The sequence below is a fragment of the Mus pahari genome, chromosome X (genome assembly GCF_900095145.1).
Source record: "Mus pahari chromosome X, PAHARI_EIJ_v1.1, whole genome shotgun sequence".
Classification (NCBI taxonomy): Eukaryota; Metazoa; Chordata; class Mammalia; order Rodentia; family Muridae; genus Mus; species Mus pahari.
In genome coordinates, this window is record NC_034613.1 from 139,922,066 (window position 1) to 139,941,778 (window position 19,713).

The 19,713-nt window shown below is 43.3% G+C and overlaps 1 protein-coding gene and 1 pseudogene across 3 annotated transcripts in view; one reads left to right on the forward strand and one right to left on the reverse strand.

Annotated features, from left to right (window-relative positions):
• The window catches only part of Rai2 (retinoic acid induced 2), a 61,077-nt gene extending 48,576 nt beyond the window's left edge, over positions 1-12,501 (forward strand). The window contains exons 2-3 of one of the 3 annotated variants that reach the window (XM_029534509.1): positions 10,522-10,680; positions 10,831-12,501. In XM_029534509.1, the coding sequence (XP_029390369.1) occupies positions 10,546-10,680; positions 10,831-12,135 (1,440 nt within the window). In that variant the 5' untranslated portion in view covers positions 10,522-10,545 and the 3' untranslated portion in view covers positions 12,136-12,501. Of the gene's footprint in view, positions 1-10,521 lie in introns of all 3 variants that reach the window. The other 2 variants (XM_021188154.2, XM_021188152.2) reach the window with 2 other exon arrangements.
• On the reverse strand, positions 817-905 carry LOC115063259 (annotated as a pseudogene).
• Positions 12,502-19,713: the final 7,212 nt, after the last annotated feature.

Here is a 19,713-nt window from a genome sequence, read left to right on the forward strand (position 1 = left end):
CCTAGCAGCTGATTTTTAAGGTAAGCTTTGACCAAACAGGGTTACAGATGAGCAAACCCCTTCATATGCTAGCGAAGCTTTGATCATGCTACTCCATATGCCTGGAGAAAGTGTGGGCAGAGGGTCTGAAAAGACAATGATGCCATGACAAGGGATGATGGCAATGGTGATGGTGATAGCAATTGCAATGAGAATGACAATTAAGAAGACAGTGGCAACGGCAGTAATGATTGTAATGAAAATGAAAATGAAGATGAAGATGATGATGCGAGCAAGCAGTGATAGAGTCAATGAGGACCACGATGATGGTGCTGATTGAGCCTTCCATGTGCCAGGCCTTGTAACAAGTTCTTCGGAGCTCCCTCTTCATTCCAGCCATTCCACAAGAGAGCTCTTTACTTTCCATTCTTCATCTTGCATAGAGGGTTAACTGAGGCTTGGAACTAACGTGCCTAAGGTCATATAACTGGCAGTTAGTAAAAGGTGAAGTTCGAACCTGGGACTCAGTTCAATATTTTTCCTCCTCCTCATTCTCAGAAGGGTACAGTGCCCAGAATGGACTGAAACTATTTCCACACCAGTGGTTGATGGGGGGCTCACAGGCCTTAGAAAAGGGGAAGTCTATAAACCCAAGTACCTTAGAATTCTATACCCCCTCCCTTCTAGTGACCCCTTCAGAGGGTCTATTTCTGGCATAATGACTTCTGGAAAATGTCCTTCTAATGACATAGGATTATAAACAATCTTTTTTTCCCCCAGAACAAAAATTTAACCTTTGTATCTCAATCTAATTAGAACTATTTTTTCTTTCAGAAGGCAAGTTTCCCACCCCCCTTCATTCCAAATTTAAGAGGTTTCTACACTTGATACTACACTTGATCTTAGCCAAAAGGCCGAGAAGTGATTAAGAGGTTTCGTTGTTGCCAGAAAAATTTCCTCAAACCATTGCTCTTCAAGATGATAGACCTGGTCTAAGACCATAAACGTGACTTGTGCTTCTGTGTAAAGTACCCTTAAGGCTCAGGCACCTGAGGTCATTTAGAAGCTGGGTGTCTGATGGAAAGTTGCAGGGACTCAGCTGAATGCAAGGATCAGCAATTGGTAGTTTATGCAGTCCACTGTCCTCTTAAACGTGTTCACCCACACCAACAGTTCCTCCTGATTGTCTCCTGTGATGCTGAGGCATTCTTCTTACCATCTACTGAAACTCCTGATAATGTGGGGAGAACTTGTCTTTCCTCTCAATGTCAGGGGCAGCCCTCTCTAAAAATTAAACACTGTTCTCTATCTTATGCCATGCCTCCCACAGCCACCCAGAGATATAATTATATAAAATTATATCTAAAGAGATATACAATATATTCCTTTATCTCTGTAAGAAATATCGGCCTTGAAAGAACCCTGAAGAAAGCACATAAGCCTGGGAGAAAGCAGATTTGGTTCCTGTCTCAAGAACTACACCAGTAAAGAAGGCAATGGTCCTTTAGAGAAAGTAAAAGAATAGGAAATGCAGGCCCAGTCCACAGTAGGTCTCCAGATCATTTTTGAAAGAATGAATAAATGAGTGAGGACAAATCTGTTTTTATAATTCTTCCTTAAGCTAAGACCTGCATGGTTCCAAGGTCCACCACTGGTCCTTAGGAGGCAGACTAAAGGCTGTTGGGACAGTAAATGAGAAAATAAATGTAGAGACACGTGGCATTATTTACCAGAAAGACGAAGGAGGCAAAATGGCCTCCCCAGCCAGGCTCCTAGAATCCTGTTGAGTTCTTGAAAAATCAGGCCTGAGAACTGGGGGTCCCCCCTTTCAATTCTGTTTGACCCACATGTTCCTTTGTGTCCTTTAGCATTTGAAACAAAGGCAGCAGATCAGATAACATGTTTGTGGGGAGAAAGTACAGTTTTAAGAGTCAGTGTGCACTGTTGTATGAACCTGAACAAGCCACTTGACCTCTGAGTGTAAGCTTCCAGCTCTGTAACACAGGAAGGGTGGATTGGACTAGTGACCAGTCTAAACTTAGACAGGAGAGCTCTAGAAATCGAACTGGGCCCTGACTGAGAGATTCATCTCTCTTGCTGAGTTGTCTCCTTTCATTCTTGTGCTCTTAACAGGGAAAACTGAACACACACACAGACATACACACGCACACAAACCATGTGTGTGTTCTTATGTTTTCATGTTACTTGCACACAAAAATAATAAAACAAGAATGAAAAGGACGAGATTTTAAGCTAAGCATTGCATAAGTTTTGTAGCATCCCAGGGCATGCATTTCTGTCCTTTCTTCAAGATGATCTTCAAACTGCTGATGTCAATAGCCAGTTAACGGCACTGGATCTGACCCCCCTCTATATTATTTTAGGAGAAGATTTCATGATTGTTCTCCCTTTCTGGAAAGACTACAGGACTTTCCATAGCCAATGCCTATTGTTACCAAGGTTGATCTCAGTTGAAATTTGAATGACTACCACAGTTTTAATAACTGAAGTAGTGGACTGGGTGACTCATTTCCAAAGTGAATTTGGATTGCCTTTTGGAAGACTGTATAAGCCTCTGCAGGTAAAATACAACCAAATTCGAAGTTGGTGAATATTCTGTTTTTTTTTTTTTTCATATTGTAACCAATTTGGGAATACATTCAAGTAGTAATTATTCTCACAGCTTTGTTAAAGTAAAAGGGCTTTGTGCTGATGTTTAAAGCTCAGAAAATTCAATCACTGGGACAAGTAATTGACAATTACTACACCCTGTGGGGAGAGAAAATCCATTTTGATCCCGGTTGGAGTTGCTTTTTAGATAGTGCACCCTGGGTCCTGAATGATGAAACCATATATGTGTACAGTATTAAAGGACACAATATGCCTCTCTCATCTGCCTCATAGTTAATGGCTAGTGATGTTTTTATACAGAATTAGGCCATTTGTTGATGGTGTCTTGTAAGTCTTAGTCAAAAGTGGAAAGTAGACTAAAAATAAGGAGCAATTGGACGGGAAACAAATTTTATCAGAGGTTTTAAGAAAACCAGCCTTCCAAAGGGAGAGACTTCTCACCTCTTTATGGGACCGGGGTACACAGGGACACAATGCAGGGGCCAGGCAGAAATTGAGAAAGCTTGGGATGGTAATGGCTTCAGTGTTTTCTGTGACATAAAATGGAAAATCAGCCACTACGAAAGGTAGCTCACTAGCTGTCCTGTGTTCTAGCTTTAGGCTAAGGGTTACAAATCAGACTGCATGGTGAACTTTATGCACTGCAAACCCAAGCTGCCACCCAAAACAGTTGAGTCTGTCTTGGGAACGGGACAGGGATTGCATCTCTTTTGATAGATCCCAGGCAATTGCAGTGCACAGATCAGCTTGAGAACTGATAACAAGACAGTGCTTTTCAAACCTTAATATACACACAGATCTCCCAAGGATGTTTATTTATGTTCATTTCATGTGCATTAGTGTTCTGCCTGCATGTCTGTCTGTGTGAGGGTGTCAGAGCCCCTGGAACTGAAGTTACAGACATTTGTGAGCTGTGGGTGCTGGGAACTGTATCCAGAGCCTCTGAAAGAGCAGCCAGTGCTCTTAACCAGTGAACTATCTCTCTAGCCCCACCCCGACCCTCACCTCTCCCCCACCCTTCCCCCAACTCTTGTTCACATGCAGATTTCGATTCAGATTGTCTGAGTTGTGGCTTAAGATTCTGCATTTCAAAGAAGCTTGTGAGTAATGCTATTGTAGCTGTTCCAAAGACTTCACTTTCAACAAAGATGTAGACAGTCCTGCTGACCAGATGCAAATGATAGCTGGTCCTTGCTCCATATAAACTAGGACTATTGCTGTTTTACCACTTGGAAAATATTTCTTAGGAAACTTCCAGGATGTACAGCCATATGCCATATGTCACATGTAACGATGCTCCAATCAATGACAGACTGCAGTACAATGGTTAGTCCACAGGATTGCGTCACCAAGTAATATCGTAACCATGTTCTATTGTACAATTACACTCTGTTGTGTTTACAAGTGACAAAATTGACCAACACTATGGATCTTAGCATATGTCACTGCCATTAAGAGACATAAGGCAATCATTTAAAGAATGATTGCTTTGGGGAAGAAACTTGTATTGATTTGGGGGAAAAAAATCTTGATAAGACTTATTTTGGTGACAGGAGAATGAATCACATTTACAGCCTCTTTATGATGAAGAGAGCATCACCAGGAGCAATGACAGACTTTGGCTTCACCAGAACAGGGGTAGAGGAACAAAGATGGGACTTGTAAAACTTGCTAAAGCCCGTGAGTCCAGAATATGCTACAAACTAGCCCAGATCATTACCACAAGTTGTTTCCCCTGAAGCTTAGTGTACTTTCTGAGTGGCCTCACTCCAGTAATCTCAAGGGCTCTGCAGGGCCTTCAAGCAAGACTCACTTTTGGCTCAAGTTGCTATGAAATAAATCCCTCCCTGCTTGCCCTCCACATTGAAATCGCCACTCCTGTAGTCTTTGCTTAGATGCGCTTGATTCCTCACACAGTGCAACCCATGGAAATCTTTAGACAAGCTTCTATGGTGAAGATACTTTCCATTTACAAAATACAATTGAACCCTTAGCCTGATGGTGATCTGGGCCTCTGAAAGGGCTCCTAGTGTATACCCTGTAAAATTCTTGGCTCAGAAATCAGGCTTGGCCAGAGTTGGGGACTTTGTCTCCGGAACTCCTAGCACCTGCTGAGATTCCTTTAGTTTGAATTGGCGCAGGATCTTCAGGGATGCTATCAATGGTATGAGTTGGAATGTGACTGAGGACATTAGGGGTAAGAGTAGTGAGATATTTGCCAGCTTCTATATGTGAGTGTGTGTGTGTGTGTGTGTGTGTGTGTGTGTGTGTGTGTGTGTGTGACTTAGTGTTAAATAACCACAAAAAAGGAAAAAGACATATTTTAACATCTGGAATCTAAATCATCTGAGCAGCAGTAACTAAGTAGTTTGTCTTCTAAATTAGACCATAAATGAAGCCCTCTTATAAAAGCATCATTGGTAGAAAAGTATGTCAGCTTAAAGTAGATTCTTGTGCAAAGTTGTGGAAGAGACAGCTAGAGAAGCAGGATGGCTTGTATGAATACCCACCAGGATGCACATGTGGTGCAGGTCACCTGGGTAATGTACCTGAGGTTGCCTTTATCATATCTGTAGTTCTTTATACAGAAAGTAGTCATTTTAAGTTTCTTTTTCTGGTGATGTCAAGCAAACACAGGATAACCCTGTGTCCTTAGTCCACAAATACTTTCACAAACACACTGTCTCATGGGAGTCCCTCACAGTGGAGGCAGTGACCAGTGTTATGCTATCCTATGACACCAATGGCCTTATCCTGTACTCTTCTCTCAAATTCCTCCACCGCTGTAGTAACTGGTCTTGATGAGCATCAGATAGTCTAAATCCCAGTCTCCTCACTTGTTAGAAATGTCTGGAATATGCTAAAGTAGAGATTCTCAACCTGTGGGTCAAATGACCCTTTCACAGAGATCACATATCAGATATCTTGAATATAAGATATTTATATTATGATTCACAACTAGCAAAATTACAGTTATAAAGTAGTACCAAAACTAATTTTATGGTTGGGGAGGTCACCACAAAATGAGAAAGAGTATTGAAGAGTCACAGCATTAGGAAGGGTAAGAATCACTGGGTTAGAAAAATGGTTAATAGGTTTAATGCCCCAGTTCTACAATTCTACAAATGTCAGGCTTCTGATCAGAAGACAAGAAAAGGATGGTAATACCAGCCCGGAAAGGCTTGAATATTCAGCCACGTACCAATTTATCCAGAAACATGTCCTAAGTACCTACTATTCAAGAAGTACAGTGTCAGCTCCAAGAAAAACAGGGGACAAGAATGTTCAGTATGAAACCAGAGTCAGGACTAGACAAGGTTAAATCAGAGTCCTATGGGATCTCAGTGAGAATGGAGGAAGTGACTTTTTTTCCCCCCGAGCTGCCCCTCTAACATCTAACCCATAAGCAGAAGAAAGCTTAGTGAAGAAGACAAAGGCCAGAAAGGACTCCAGGCTAAGGGGCAGAGCCAGTCTCTGACATCTTTTGATACTTGTAATACAGCAAGTCTGTGACTCTACAAGCATGTAGGCCAAGCCAAGCTCACAGACCTTTTTTTTTGCCAACCACTCAACATGCCATTTTCCCCAAAGTCTACATCTGGGGGACATGGAGGCTACAGAAGTGAGGCCCTATCAACTTGCTGAAGACGGAGAGAATGAAGGCCTTTAGCAATAGGTATATCCATATTCTACCAGGCCACACAACCATCATTTACTAGATCTTAGTATCCCTCTCACCACCCCTTTCTCCTTCCCCGTCTCTCCCCCACCCCATGTGTGTGTCTTCTTTATTTCTCTCCTTCTACCTCCCATAGTGATAATGGGCATAGGCAAAATGGTTGGAGACTCCATTTAAACCCATTTGAAAATGAAGTTTTACAAAACCCAAACACAAGAAAACATTCCCTGCTACCTCGGAGGGAATCCCAAGTGCTCTGCTTGAGTTTAAGCTGGTGGCTGCTATGAAGGTCTTTTCTTTGATCTGAAGAAGCCCGAGCTCACCCTGAACCCACACTAATCAGCAGCTTGGCTGAGTGGGGAGAATGGGTCTCTGTCTTCTTCAATGTCATTAACTACCTCCAGGCTCATCCTTAGGGACAAGGACTTGCCCTTTGAACCCTCAGTTTGCGGGCTGCTATTTTTATTCTGTGAATAGCCAGGGCTCCTCACACCAGCTCCTGCAGCAGCAGTGCTTGAAGTATCACACTTTCTCACCCACACCTGCTGACCCAGAGCTGTGGGAGGGTGTCAGCTGGAAGGTTGAATAGGAGGAAGAGGCACAAGTGGAAGAGAGAAAGAGCCTTTCTAGAATGTAGAAAGGTATATGATGGAAGGTCTTTGTATTTCCTTAACCTGGATATCCTTGAGAACAGTGTTACATCTAGTAGAGATGGAGTGGAAGAAACAGCCTGTCTAGGCAGGCCAATGGCTCTCCAGAGAGGCAGATGGAGTTATTCTCTGGAGAGCTCTAATGGTCAGGGAAGTGGAAGGAAGACTTTGTTTGGCCAGCAGCCTTCTTTCTTTTTGCTCCTGAAATACTGCAGATTTCTTTCCTCTACCTGCAATGTGGCAAAGCCTGCATGCCATTTAGCTTGTCATATCTGTTTCCAGGAAAAAAATATCAGGCCCCAGAAATGGACTTTCAAGTCTCTCTGTTATGTCTGTGACCTGAGAACATGTGGCTGCCGGGTCATAGGCTAAGAGATGCCCTGCTATCAGTCCTGTAGTAACAGCACCATAGCCACTGCAGGCTCATTCCCCAAGGACAGAAACTCCAGTGAGAAGGAGCTGAGCACAACCCCAATGGAGAAACTAGTCTGATGACAGATTCATGAATTTGTTGGGAAATATCTGGCCTCTACTTGGACTTTCTGCAGTCATCCTCAGGTTCACTGTGTACTCCAGGTTGATGCAGAGGCTCTAGCGATTATTCTTTCCCAAAATCAAAATACAAAGAGGATACCTTAGACTAGCCTGGAATTCTAATTCTAGTCCCAATGCACCCTTAAGTTACTTATCTGACTTCACAGTGGAATTAATTTCCCTGTTGACAATATGGGCATAATTGTAGTCCTCTGAAAAGGTCATTCCAAGGACTGAACAGTCAGTCATATAATGAGCGGAACAAAGCAAATGTGCTATTGTTCCATATCTTGTTTTCTGTGGGAAGAGTAGAGACCTATGTGGAGGCACCAAACCCCCCAAAAGGTCCCCTCGTCTCGTTCTCGTTGCAATCGGGATGATGCTGGAGAAGATAGCAGGCCTGTTGGGATAGTACCCTATTCTTCATGCCTTAATCAGGAGAGTTCTGGAAGAGGTAGCAGGCCTAGATCAAGGCCAGGTAGTAGGAGCAAGGGAGATTTCCTGGAAACAGTGGGGGCTAGCAATTGAGCTGAAGATATGTGCAAATAACAGGTGAAGGGGTATCTAGAAAATTGTCTGTTTTCCTTCGGGAGGGAGTAAAGGGAAGTTGAACGAGGGAAGAACACATGAAGGTGTGTTTACACCCCTGAAGGGGTAAACTGACAAAGTCATCATGAGGAAGTACATACCATTCAAAGATGGCACCGAGATATGTCTTCATTTCTGCTAAGTTGCCTCCCTTTTTTTTGGGGGGGGAGGGTTGTGAGACAGGGTTTCTCTGTGTAGCCCTGGCTGTCCTAGAACTCACTCTGTAGACCATGCTGGCCTCAAACTCAGAAATCTGCCTGCCTCTGCCTCCCGAGTGCTGGGATTAAAGGCATGTGCTACCACGCCCGGCCTAAGTTGCCTCTTAGTCATCAGGTTTGGTCTTAGATGGGTGACCATGGGTGACTTCTCTAATAGTTGCTGTCTTTGTACTTACCTGTCCCACCTAAGCTTCTCTCCATCTCTTCCTCATCCTTTCATGAGAGTCCCAGCCAAGAGAGGACAAGTTGGACCCTTGTGGAAAAACAAAACAAAACAAAACAAAACAAAACAAAACTTAGATTCGTGAAGCCTCCACAGGACTGTGTGCCTGTGCCCCAAATACTTTTCCTTCTGTTGTTGCTACCTCTTTGGCTGTGTTCTTCCCCTTGTTCATGCTACAGTCTTGTCTGATGGTGGACATACAGCTTCACTAATCTCTGTGAAAATAGGAGCCTTATCTCTCACTCACGGCTTAAAACTCTAGTCCTCAGAATATAGTGAGCATTTACAAAATAAATTGGTCACCTGAGTGAATGAATATTCATGTGAGAATGAATATACATGTGAGAATGACTGTAAGTTTGAATGAGGTTTTCTGGGGCTGAATTAAGGGCCAGTCTTCTCGGGAAGGGATAAAGCCTAGGGTAAGTGCCCTCAGCCTTTCTAGAAGCAGGCTGCCTCCCAAGAGCCCTAAGGAGATTTCTTGCCAACATCCTGGGTCAACTTGTAGTTTCCAGAGGGCATGTTGCCCACAGGGATGCAGGCTCTAGAGTCCTCCCTTAGAATTACTGTGATGTGTCATGACACACCGGTTAGAGTCTGCAGAGCTGTTTCTCAGCACTGGCCACTTTCCTCACCCCCTCCTTCCACAAAGCAATTCCTTATTTTGTGCATTTGACACATTTTGATGACTTGAAAATGTCATGGAATTGTTCATTTGTTAAAAGTTGAATTCCTCTAGAAAGACTGTACTTCTAACACTGTGATGTGTTGGGTGAGCTCTCTCTTATGTTTGAGAGGTTGTGATGACAGTTTCTCAGTGAGACAGTAAAGACCCGATGACCACAAGACTAACGTCTACATAGGTAAGGCAGGTGAGGTCAAGAATCTGTTTTGCCTCAGGCTTTTCAAGTGAAATGGAGGATGATTGAATTATTATCCAGCCCAACCACACTCCAGGGCTTCACAGATCCCTGAGTTAGACATGGTGCCTGCTTTCTCCATGGCAACGAGGCTAAATATGGACACGTTTCCATGGAGAGCCGAACCACAGCTGCAGCCCTGCTTCCTCCAGGAAGCACCCTCTCTAGGCTCGTTTGGCCCCTTAGAAAGTGCCCATCAGCGTTCAGGAGGTACCTAAGATATCAAGACAATGTCTTCCACCTTTGGGAATTTTTGTTTCCGACAGATATTTTATTTCCCTTAGATCTAGACCCATCAGTACTCCTTTCTCTTGGTAACCACATGTTGGTAGAGGCCACGGGTCAGAAAGATGGACAGGTGAGGCTGATTGGCTCAACGATCATTCTTGCAAAGCATTCCCTCTCCCCTGTGCTCTGAGTAGAGTTTCCTGTTATGAGAGTGAAGGGAATTTGATTGGCTAGTGGGGATAGTGGGACAATTATAATGAACCTCAGTAAACACACTCCTCTTTGAATCTCCAAACCTGTTAGGAGAATTACTGTTACAGAGTTTTTGAAATGTTTTCTAACATTTCCCATACTTTTAAAATTCCATAATTACACCTACAAAGAGTTTTTAATGTCCCTTTCCATAGTCATAGAATATTCCAATGTGAGAAGGTTTTCTATTTTTTTTTTTTCTTAAGGGAAAGTACGTTTGTTGTGTTTTCAGATTTGAACTGGTTTAAATCTCTGCATTTCTTAACGGTCTGACAGAGCAATGTGGAATGAAACTTTGTTTTTGTTGAAGGCTGAAGATATAAGCTGAGTATTAGGCTTCAAAATAGCCTGTTTAACATCACTTGGTTATTTAGAGATTACATCATGTGTGTTTATAACTTAATCGCTTGTTAAATTGGGTCTTTATAAGCACAGCTGATCATATGGGTGTGTTCGTGTATATTAGGAAATATCTATAATGCGTATGTATACATAGAGAGCTGGGTTGTGCTGCCCAGTTAACTAAGCTATGGAAACTATTTTGAGACTGGAGAGATCTCGTAAGGCAGTTATAAATAGTCTCTTAAGAAAGATTCATATCGTGTGTTCTGTGTTGCAGGCCACGTGGCACCGGAGCCAAGTGATGGATGACCTGCAGTCCCAGAACCTTTCCATGGACATGACTGACTCCCCTCCCACTTTGGCTAATAACAGACTGGAGAACGGCATGGCCCAGCTGATAACTACCGAGGCCTGGAACATCAACTCCACTGACCTGGTAAAGAAGGCCCTGGTGACCGTGCCAGCCCCGTCAATTCTGAACCCCCCAGCTGAGTCCCAGAGTGGCATGGCTCTGAAGGTAGCAGCCACGGTGCTGCAGCCCCTGTGCCTTGGGGAAAGCCCAGTGGTGATGCCCATTCATATGCAGGTGGAGGGAAGCTCTGCGCCAGAGCTCAACCCCAATGGCAACGCTACCTACGTTATGACTACACAAGGCCCTGTGCAGCTACCAGTGGTGTTGGAACAGCATGTTTTCCAGCACCTCAACTCCCCTCTAGTCCTGCCACAGGAGGCCCCGTGCTCCTCCAACGCTATGCACAACAACCTCTTCCAGGGGGCTGAGGACTCCGAGGCACAGCCTCAGCTCCTGGACCTGAGGATCCCAAGTCAGCCACAGGAGCCCGCATTGCCTTTTGAAGCTGTGCTCCAGAATTTGTTCCCTGCCCAAGGCTCTCTGGGCCCTCCACCCTGCCAACCTCCTCCTGGCTATGCCCCAGTGCCTCCCCAGCCCTTTAACTCCCCATTGTCCCCCCTAGTCCCACCAGCTACCCTCTTGGTGCCCTATCCTGTGATTGTTCCCTTGCCAGTTCCAGTGCCCATCCCCATCCCTGTCCCAGTGCCTCAGAGTTCTGAATCCAAGTTCAGCCCCAGTTTCCCCAAGCCGCCATCTTCCTTCGGCTTGCACTCCTTTAAAGGCACCCAGACTACCCTGGAAAAGGATGAACTGAAGCCCTTAGACATCCTCCAGCCAAAGGAGTATTTCCAGCTCAGCCGCCACACAGTCATCAAGATGGGGAGTGAGAACGAGGCCCTGGATCTGTCCATGAAGTCAGTGCCCTGGCTCAAGGCTGGGGAAGCTAGCCCCCAAGTCTTTCAAGAGGATGCAGCCCTAGATCTGTCTTTGGCAGCCCACCGAAAAGCTGAGGCTCCTCCAGAGATATTGTATAACAGCAGTGGGTCAGCAGACATCCAGGGTCACACCATACTGGAGAAACTTTCCAGTGGCATGGAAATGCCCTTTGCCCCTGCCAAGTGTCGTGAGGCCTCAGCCATGATGGAGAGCCACAGCAGCAACGGCAACGGCACTGAGATGGTGGGTCAGCCCAGCCATCCTGGCAGTGAGCTGAAGGCTGAAAGTAACATTGAGGTCGTAAGTGAATCTCAGGCGGCCAAGGTCATTGTGTCCGTTGAAGACGCCGTGCCTGCCATCTTCTGTGGCAAGATTAAAGGCCTCTCAGGGGTATCCACCAAAAACTTCTCCTTCAAAAGAGAAGACTCTGTGCTTCAGGGTTATGACATCAACAGCCAAGGAGAAGAGTCCCTGGGAAACGCCGAGCCCCTTAGGAAACCCATCAAAAGCCGGAGCATAAAGTTAAAGAAAGTGAACTCCCAGGAAATACACATGCTCCCAATTAAAAAACAACGGCTGGCCACCTTTTTCCCAAGAAAGTAAATAAGGGCTTTAAAACATTTTTATGATTATGACGTGGGGAAAGGTGCATTGTTTTTTTGTTTTTTTGTTTTTGTTTTTTAAAGGCACTAAAACAAATTATCTTTGTTAATTATTTTGGGGCATAGGTGGGAGCAGAAAGGCAAATTAGCTAGTATCATTTTCTTTTTTAATTTTTGACTTTTCACAAATGAGTAAATGAGAGCAACCTATTTTTCAAGCAGATTGCACATTTTTTTGCAGCTTTAATGGAATATTGGGTGAATCAGAGGGGTAAGAGCTATTTTCATTGCCACAAAGTGCTTTGATGATGTAATACCTAATAAAGGGTAGGATGAATATTTCACAATAAATGTTTGTTTGCACTAATTGGTTGCAGTATTCTGTCATTTGTAAAATTTACATTTCTCAACTGGCATGGTTGGCCTACACTTTTGCTTGTAAAGAGCTCTAATTTATTACTATTTAGAGACCTAAGCTCCTCAGGCATGTTGGGAAATACTGCCTTGTGCCTCAGAGAAGGAGGATTCAGAGTATGTATGGTCTCTAACAAATCACTTTTCCCTCTGGGCCTTGGTTGGGTTTTTGTTGTTGTTGCTGCTGCTGCTACTGCTGCTGCCTTTTTTTCTTCTAATGTGGCAAAGGACCAGGGAGGGGGCAGAGAGGTGAGTCTCAAGTACTCAAGGCCTCTATCGGGTCACTCAGTTCTTGAGTGTGTTGAGTTTTCTTCTTGGACTTCCTGTGCTAAAAAAAAAAAAAAAAAAAGGCAAATGACTGTAAAAGAAAAAAAAAAACGTGCCTTTGCTTGGCATGGTGGCCCTTGCCTGGAGTCTGGAGGCTGAGGAGAGAGGGTAGTAAGCCTGTGCTTCAACGCAAGATAAATAAATAAATAAAATAACAAAAGCAAAAATACCCCGCTTCTCTCCCTAGACCTCAGAGTGTAGCTGGGAATGGCTGCCCTTTCGCAAGGCAATAAGGGACATTGTTCTTAATGGTTTGAAAAAATCTTGTGAGTCAAGTGTTGTTGCAGGCTACTCAGAGCCAGAGGGAAGTCAACTTCATATGAATTTAGACCACAAGAAAGTCAGTCTTTGTTAGATTAGCTCAGTGGTTCTCAAACGAGGATGATTGTGTGTTGCCTCCCCGCCCCACCCCCACCCGCAACCAGGGGACATCTGGCAATGTCTGGCAATGCTTAAAGATGATTTGGGCTGTCACAACTGGGGGAGGGGCTTCCTATCATCATCTAGGAGGTGGACTAGGGACACTGCTACTGCTGAACATCTTATGATGCACAACAGCACAAGATAGCCCCACCCCCAACAAAGAATGGCCTGGGCCACAGTGACAGCCATGCTGGGGCTGAGAAGTCCTAGCTAAGCCACTTCTTGATGGATGGAAGCAATGCACTTGAAAGGAGAGAACAGTGTGTTGCTCTTCCATGACAGCATAAAGCCACCCACACAAATGAGGAACTGTGAGCAAGTGTCTAAAATAGGCCTGCTAGGTGGCACATCACACTTGTGTCTGAAACTGTGCTGGCGAGAGACTGATTAGAGCATGCCTGCTTTAAAACTTAAAGCTCTTTCTTTCACTTCTTGCAATTAGTATGTATCCAGCTGTTACTGCGAACATGAACAGGAGGAAAAACAGTTGTAAGACTGTTCTTTTATTACCAATCCCACTGTGGATAGGGTTACAGTTTTAGCTGGTCCTGTATCATACAACCAGCATGGATTTTTCTCTTCCCTGCACTTTTTTTTTCTGTGCCATTAACATTTCTCTTTTTTTTTTCAAAGTGTGACCAAATAGCTGTTTCTCAACTGACTGGGTAGTCTCATTCTAAATCAGCCAGATGCCATCTTTTCAGGATCTACATGGTACAGCTACCCTCCCCCCACCCGCTGTTCTTCTTCCCTGTGTGAATTTCTGGCCATGTTTCCTAAGCACAGTATGCATTAGTTTCAAATCAAATGGAAGTGTGCATAGGGACTAGTGTTGTCCATTTGCTTGCTATCATTTTTCCCTAGACTTTGGGTAGATTCTGCTGCCATGCAGTACCACAAAGACTTTCTCTCCCAGCCAGGAGATTTGTACTCACAACAGATTTGAAACTTTTATCTAGATTTTGGGAACAGAGCTTACAATTTGCTGCTGTTAGAGGCAAGTCCATAAACCAATAGACATACAAATAGAAAGGAAGGCATTTGTAAACTGCAATTACCTTAAACCCCTCAAAGCACACATTTCTATTGGTTGTAAGGGCATTTCCCTCTGTCTTCAGATAGGAGCTTTGCTTTGGTGAGGAAGGGCAACTCCATCTCTAGGTATTGAGTCAATGGGAGCTGTGGTAAGATTCCTGGAACAGGCCTTCCTCAACTGAACCACAATGGGTATGTGGTCCTTGCTAGTCACTTCTCAGGGGTGAGCAAAGGTGGGAGACGTGTGTATTATTATGGCTGCTTTGTGTGCATTGGAAGACGTGTCCACTGAGATCTGTGCACAGAATATTTATTGTCCTGTGCTACTAAGGTAGAGAAACTCTTTTTTCTTCCCAGCCTTTAGTGGAAACTGGAACCCAGTACATTTTGTTACCTGCTGGCCAGGGAATCAGGAAAACAAGAAGGGACTATTGTTGTGGCCAAAGCCCAATGATTTAATTCAACATCCCTTCCCAAGCCAGAAGTTTGCAATTTTCACATCAGTCTTTAGGGGTAGCTGCCTGGAATTCTGGTTCCTTTTCTGAGAAATATGATCTACATGGGGCTCACCAAGTCGGACAGCAGCAACCTCTCCAGCCACCTTGTTTTTTTTTTTTTTTCTGCTCAGTTCAGCTGTATAGTCAGTGTTATGTGTGCACTCCTCTACTGTATCCAGGTAACCTGCTTTCAGGGTTCAGCCATGAAAGATTTCCACTAGCTTTCCCCACTGACTTCATTTTCCATCTCTTCTCACAAATATTTTGGAACTAGTAGAAAGATCAGCTTTTTAGTTTTGGGGGGTTTTGTGGTTTGTAAAAAGGAAAAGAAAAAGAAAGAAAGAAAGAAAGAGAGAGAGAGAGAGAGAGAGAGAGAGAGAGAGAGAGAGAGAGANAGAGAGAGAGAGAGAGAGAGAGAGAGAGAGAGAGAGAGAGAGAGAAAGAAAGAAAGAAAGAAAGAAAGAAAGAAAGAAAGAAAGAAAGAAAGAAAAAAGAAAACATGATTAGTTCTTGGGAATGTTGATATTTGTTAATACTTGTAAAGAAGGATTCAGCTGGTTTCAGTTCAGAACTGATTTTTTTTTAAAGGAAGATCACAAAGGTCCTTCTTTGGGGACAGAAATCCCCTTGTAAGGCAAACCCTCATTTGCCGAAAGGAAAGGAGGGATGAGGGATTACGATTTGATCCGGTTACCCTTACTATCTCACCTGAGGAAGTCCTTGTCGCTAAATAGAAAAATTCTAAACTGTGGTCCAAAGGTTTTGTTAAGACTTACAGGCAAAACTATCAGAGTTTAAGTATGAAAATAAAAGTCTGCCGTGCAAAGAACTCCAAAGCAAAAATGGGGAGGGGGCCAGAAAGGGGAGGAGAAGGAGGGAAGGAGGGAAGAAAGGGAAGGAAGGGAAGAAGAGGAGAGAGAAAGGAGAGAGCATATTAGCATCCTCACCATCTTCGTAAACCACACAATTAATAGAACAGCAGGAATTGATTTAGATTTCAGTTTACAAGAGAGGAAATTGAGGCTCGGAAGAGTTTTCTGCTTTCAGTTTTTAAGCATCAACAACTCAAAAATATGTACTTTGGGTTATTCTTAAATATTGGGTCTTAAACCCAATGAACCCACAGGAATTTGGACTCTTTGGGGCAAAACCCAGTATGAATTAGTGATGATTCTGAATTACAGATTCTTTTTCAATCATTCTAGAGACCATTCCAGCTAACTGGAATGCTCAGAGCACTTGGCACAATAGTTAAGGGGAGCCTTCAAGCTGAAGGGTGTAGATGCCAAGCCTCTAAAAGCCACACTTAAAAGCTGCTAAGCTGAAAACTTTAACAGCAGGGAAAAAGTGTTAGAGGTCATTCTGGCAGACTTTGCTCCTCATTAAATGAAAACTGAAGTTTTCCACAACAGTCACTTCCACCAGGTCAAATAACTGACTTCCCACATCAGTGAGACAAAGCAGGGTGACTTGGAAGCCCTTAGGATGCCATCTGAATAAATCTATCACTTGTTTAATGTGATATGAGTAGAGCATGTTACACTTGAAAGAATTAACTCCCAAACATTGCAAATAATCTACCTCTGTTGTTTATAGACCCAGGGATTTCTAAACCAACTGAGATATTAGTTATGTGCTGCTAAGATTATGAGTAATTCCAATTCAAAGGAGGCGAACCACCGAGGATTACCATATTAATTTAACTGGTAGGCTATTTCTCACTCAATTCTATTCATTACATGCAGATAAAACTCCCTCTACTGACAAAGATTGTGAAAGTCACCTAGAAACAGTCCCTCCTGTGCGAAATACTTTTCAAAGCTAAGATTTACTAGCCCAGGCAATTAATAATGTAATATATCCTTATTATATTAATAACATCATGGGGGTTTCCTTATGGTCACTTAAAATACATCCCTTGATTTTTCTCTAGGACACATTTCAGGGAATATGAAAAAGTACCACAATGGGCAGACCGAAGTTCTAGGGAGCAGGAACTGCTTTATTAGATTTCTTGACCTCAACACTGTTGACAGTCAGGCCTCGAGGTCTCTCTGTTGTTGAGGAAACAGGAGAAATGGGGAGGGGCAGCTTACAGGATACTCAGCAGTGTTTTTGACCTCTTCCCACAAGATTACAAAAAAACCTCTCCAGACATTGTCAAATGTTCCCTGGAGGATAAAGTCACCCCCAATCTAGAACCTCTGCTTTTTCTCTACAACAGTGGTTCTCAGCCTTCCTAAAACTGTGACCCCTTAATACAATTCCTCATGTTGTGGTCACCCCCCACCATAAAACGATTTTTGTTGCACCTTCATAACTGTAATTCTTTGACTTGTTATGAACCTTGATATAAATCTCTGATATGTAGGCTATGTGGTATGTGACCCCCGTGAAAAGGTTGTTAGACCCTCCTTTTTTTTTTTTTTTTTGGTTTTTTGGTTTTTTGAGACAGGGTTTCTCTGTATATCCTTGGCTGTCCTGGAACTCACTTTGTAGACCAGGCTGGCCTCGAACTCAGAAATCTGCCTGCCTCTGCTTCCCAAGTGCTGGGATTAAAGGTATGTGCCACCATACCCAGCTGTTAGACCCTCCTAAAAGGGTTGTGACCTACAAGCTGAGAACCACTGCTCTGCAATCTGACAACTGACCCATAGTGGAAGCTCAAAACACCCTTACTGAATGGATGTATTCAACCAGTCAGGAAGATGGGGACAAGCTATGTTCTCTGATGTCCCATTTCTTCTTTCTGGTTCCTACTATGAGGCTGATGTAAACAGGAAACTATCACTTGGTATAATTGTTTTCCTACCCAAGGAATTGTTACTCATCCACCATAGCTTCTCTGCCACAAAGAAGGCTCAGCAGGAGTACTCCACTTGGCAGAACAGACTGCCAATCCTCAAGGGAAACCTTATCATCTTACTCTCACCTTGAACCTAGAAGGACCCCATTTTCAAAAACTCACCCTGTGTTTTCATCAGTCTTATGATAGTGTGATGCAAGAACTCACAAACACTGCCAGGAAGTTGTTTGTTTGTTTGCTTGCTTTAATTTCCCTAAGTCCTTTTTGCTGTAATGGAGCCCAGTGATCTGTCTTTAATGGAAACAAAAGCCAAATCTATCCCCCTTCTTTTTGTAGACCTTTAAGCACCAGATAGTTTTGTAGCCCTTTTCTCTTAGATACAAGGGTCCCCACCTTCTCTCCTTTCCTTGAAGTTTATACCTTATAACACCATCCAGATTTCCCTGACCCCAATTCCTCTAGCTCCTATGTAAAGTCAAGAAGCCCAGGATGGTGATGAAATGATCTGAAGTTGATTGTGGTGATGGTTGTAAAACTCTGTGAAAATACTTTTTAAATCTTTGAATTGTACACGTTTAAATGGGTAAAATGTATGGGATGTAAAGTATATCTCAATAAAGTTATTATTTAAAAAATTAATAAAATAACCCCAGACAGAAATGGGGAACTAATTGTGGATTTCAGCAAAGCCTCCTGGAACTGCATAGTTATTCTGTCTTTGGTCAGTTGAAAACATGCTAATAGCCCCTCATTTTCCATGGGGTTAATTAAAATAGTTACACATTTTCTCACTTCTCATACTCCACACATATGAATTTGGCTTGGCATATCCTCCCCCCATATCTTATTTCTTGGAATCTGGAATCATCTTGTTTAGGTGGTTTGCCCTAAACAGACCTTTATAGAATTTCAGTGTGGCCCCACCATGTGTCTCTTTGGATTAAAATTGCATGTGGCCACAGGTTTTCCAATTGAAACAAAACATCATGAAGAATACTGTATTAAACTGAATCAGCAGACATTCTACTGTAGAGTCTCCCCTGCCTGCTCCTCATCTTCTAAGTCCTGAACATATGGTTACAAAAATTACCTCATGATAGTGCCATTATACTTACCCTGACACTGAAGTTTTACACTACCTTCTAGGCAATGTCTCTATCATCATGCACTTTTTACTAATTTGTCTCATCTTTTACCCAGTGATAAAAGAACCATTTGGAGCATGTGAGTCCTAATGACTTACAGGCTCAGAATTAGAAAAGAGGGTTCCTGCTTATCATTTCCTCTCCTTGAATGCAGTCAGGGACCTGGAATAACAACCAAAGGTCAAGTACTGTCCCCCCCAAACAAAGAACCCTGTCTTTACCACATACACACCAATTACAGCTGTCAGTCTAAGTCTAGTAGGTAGTCACAATAGTAATGCAGGGCATTGAAAGACTTCAGTCTGCTCAGGAATTCAGTGCTTGGGTTGCCAGGGCCAGCACACAAGGTTAACAATTTCTTGTTAGCAAGTGATTTAAAAAAAAAAAAAACCCGACATCTTTATGATTTCAAGTACTGATGGAAACCAGCTAACAAGGTCTTGGCTGTCAGAAGTCCTTGGGGATTTGTATTAACACAGAGATAACATTATTTGGGAAGAAGGTATCAACTATGCTTGAATGAAGACTACTCCTGAGGTACTTGACAGTGGGGGTGAGAATAGTCTATTTTCTTTGTGTGGCTGGGAAATGGTACTCACTAAGCATTGGGAAAGCTAGAGGAAACTGAGGGCTAATTCTTTAAGCTCCGAAACCTTTTTATTGCAACTGCTTTCAGTGGGAACCTTTTCAGAAATGCATTAAGTGTTTTGGCATGGGGAACCTTTCTTTGACTCAGCCATTGTTATGGACATTGGAAACTAGCTTGGGCTGAGAGGCCATGATGCCCTCCAGGCTGCATGGGGGAGGGGCAGTGTCATCTCCAGGTGGTACTGGCTCTTTGACCCCAGTGCCCACTCAAGGCTAGTGCTAATCTTCTTATTTCTTTGCATTTGTGTGTGTGTGTGTGTGTGTGTGTGTGTGTGTGTGTGTGT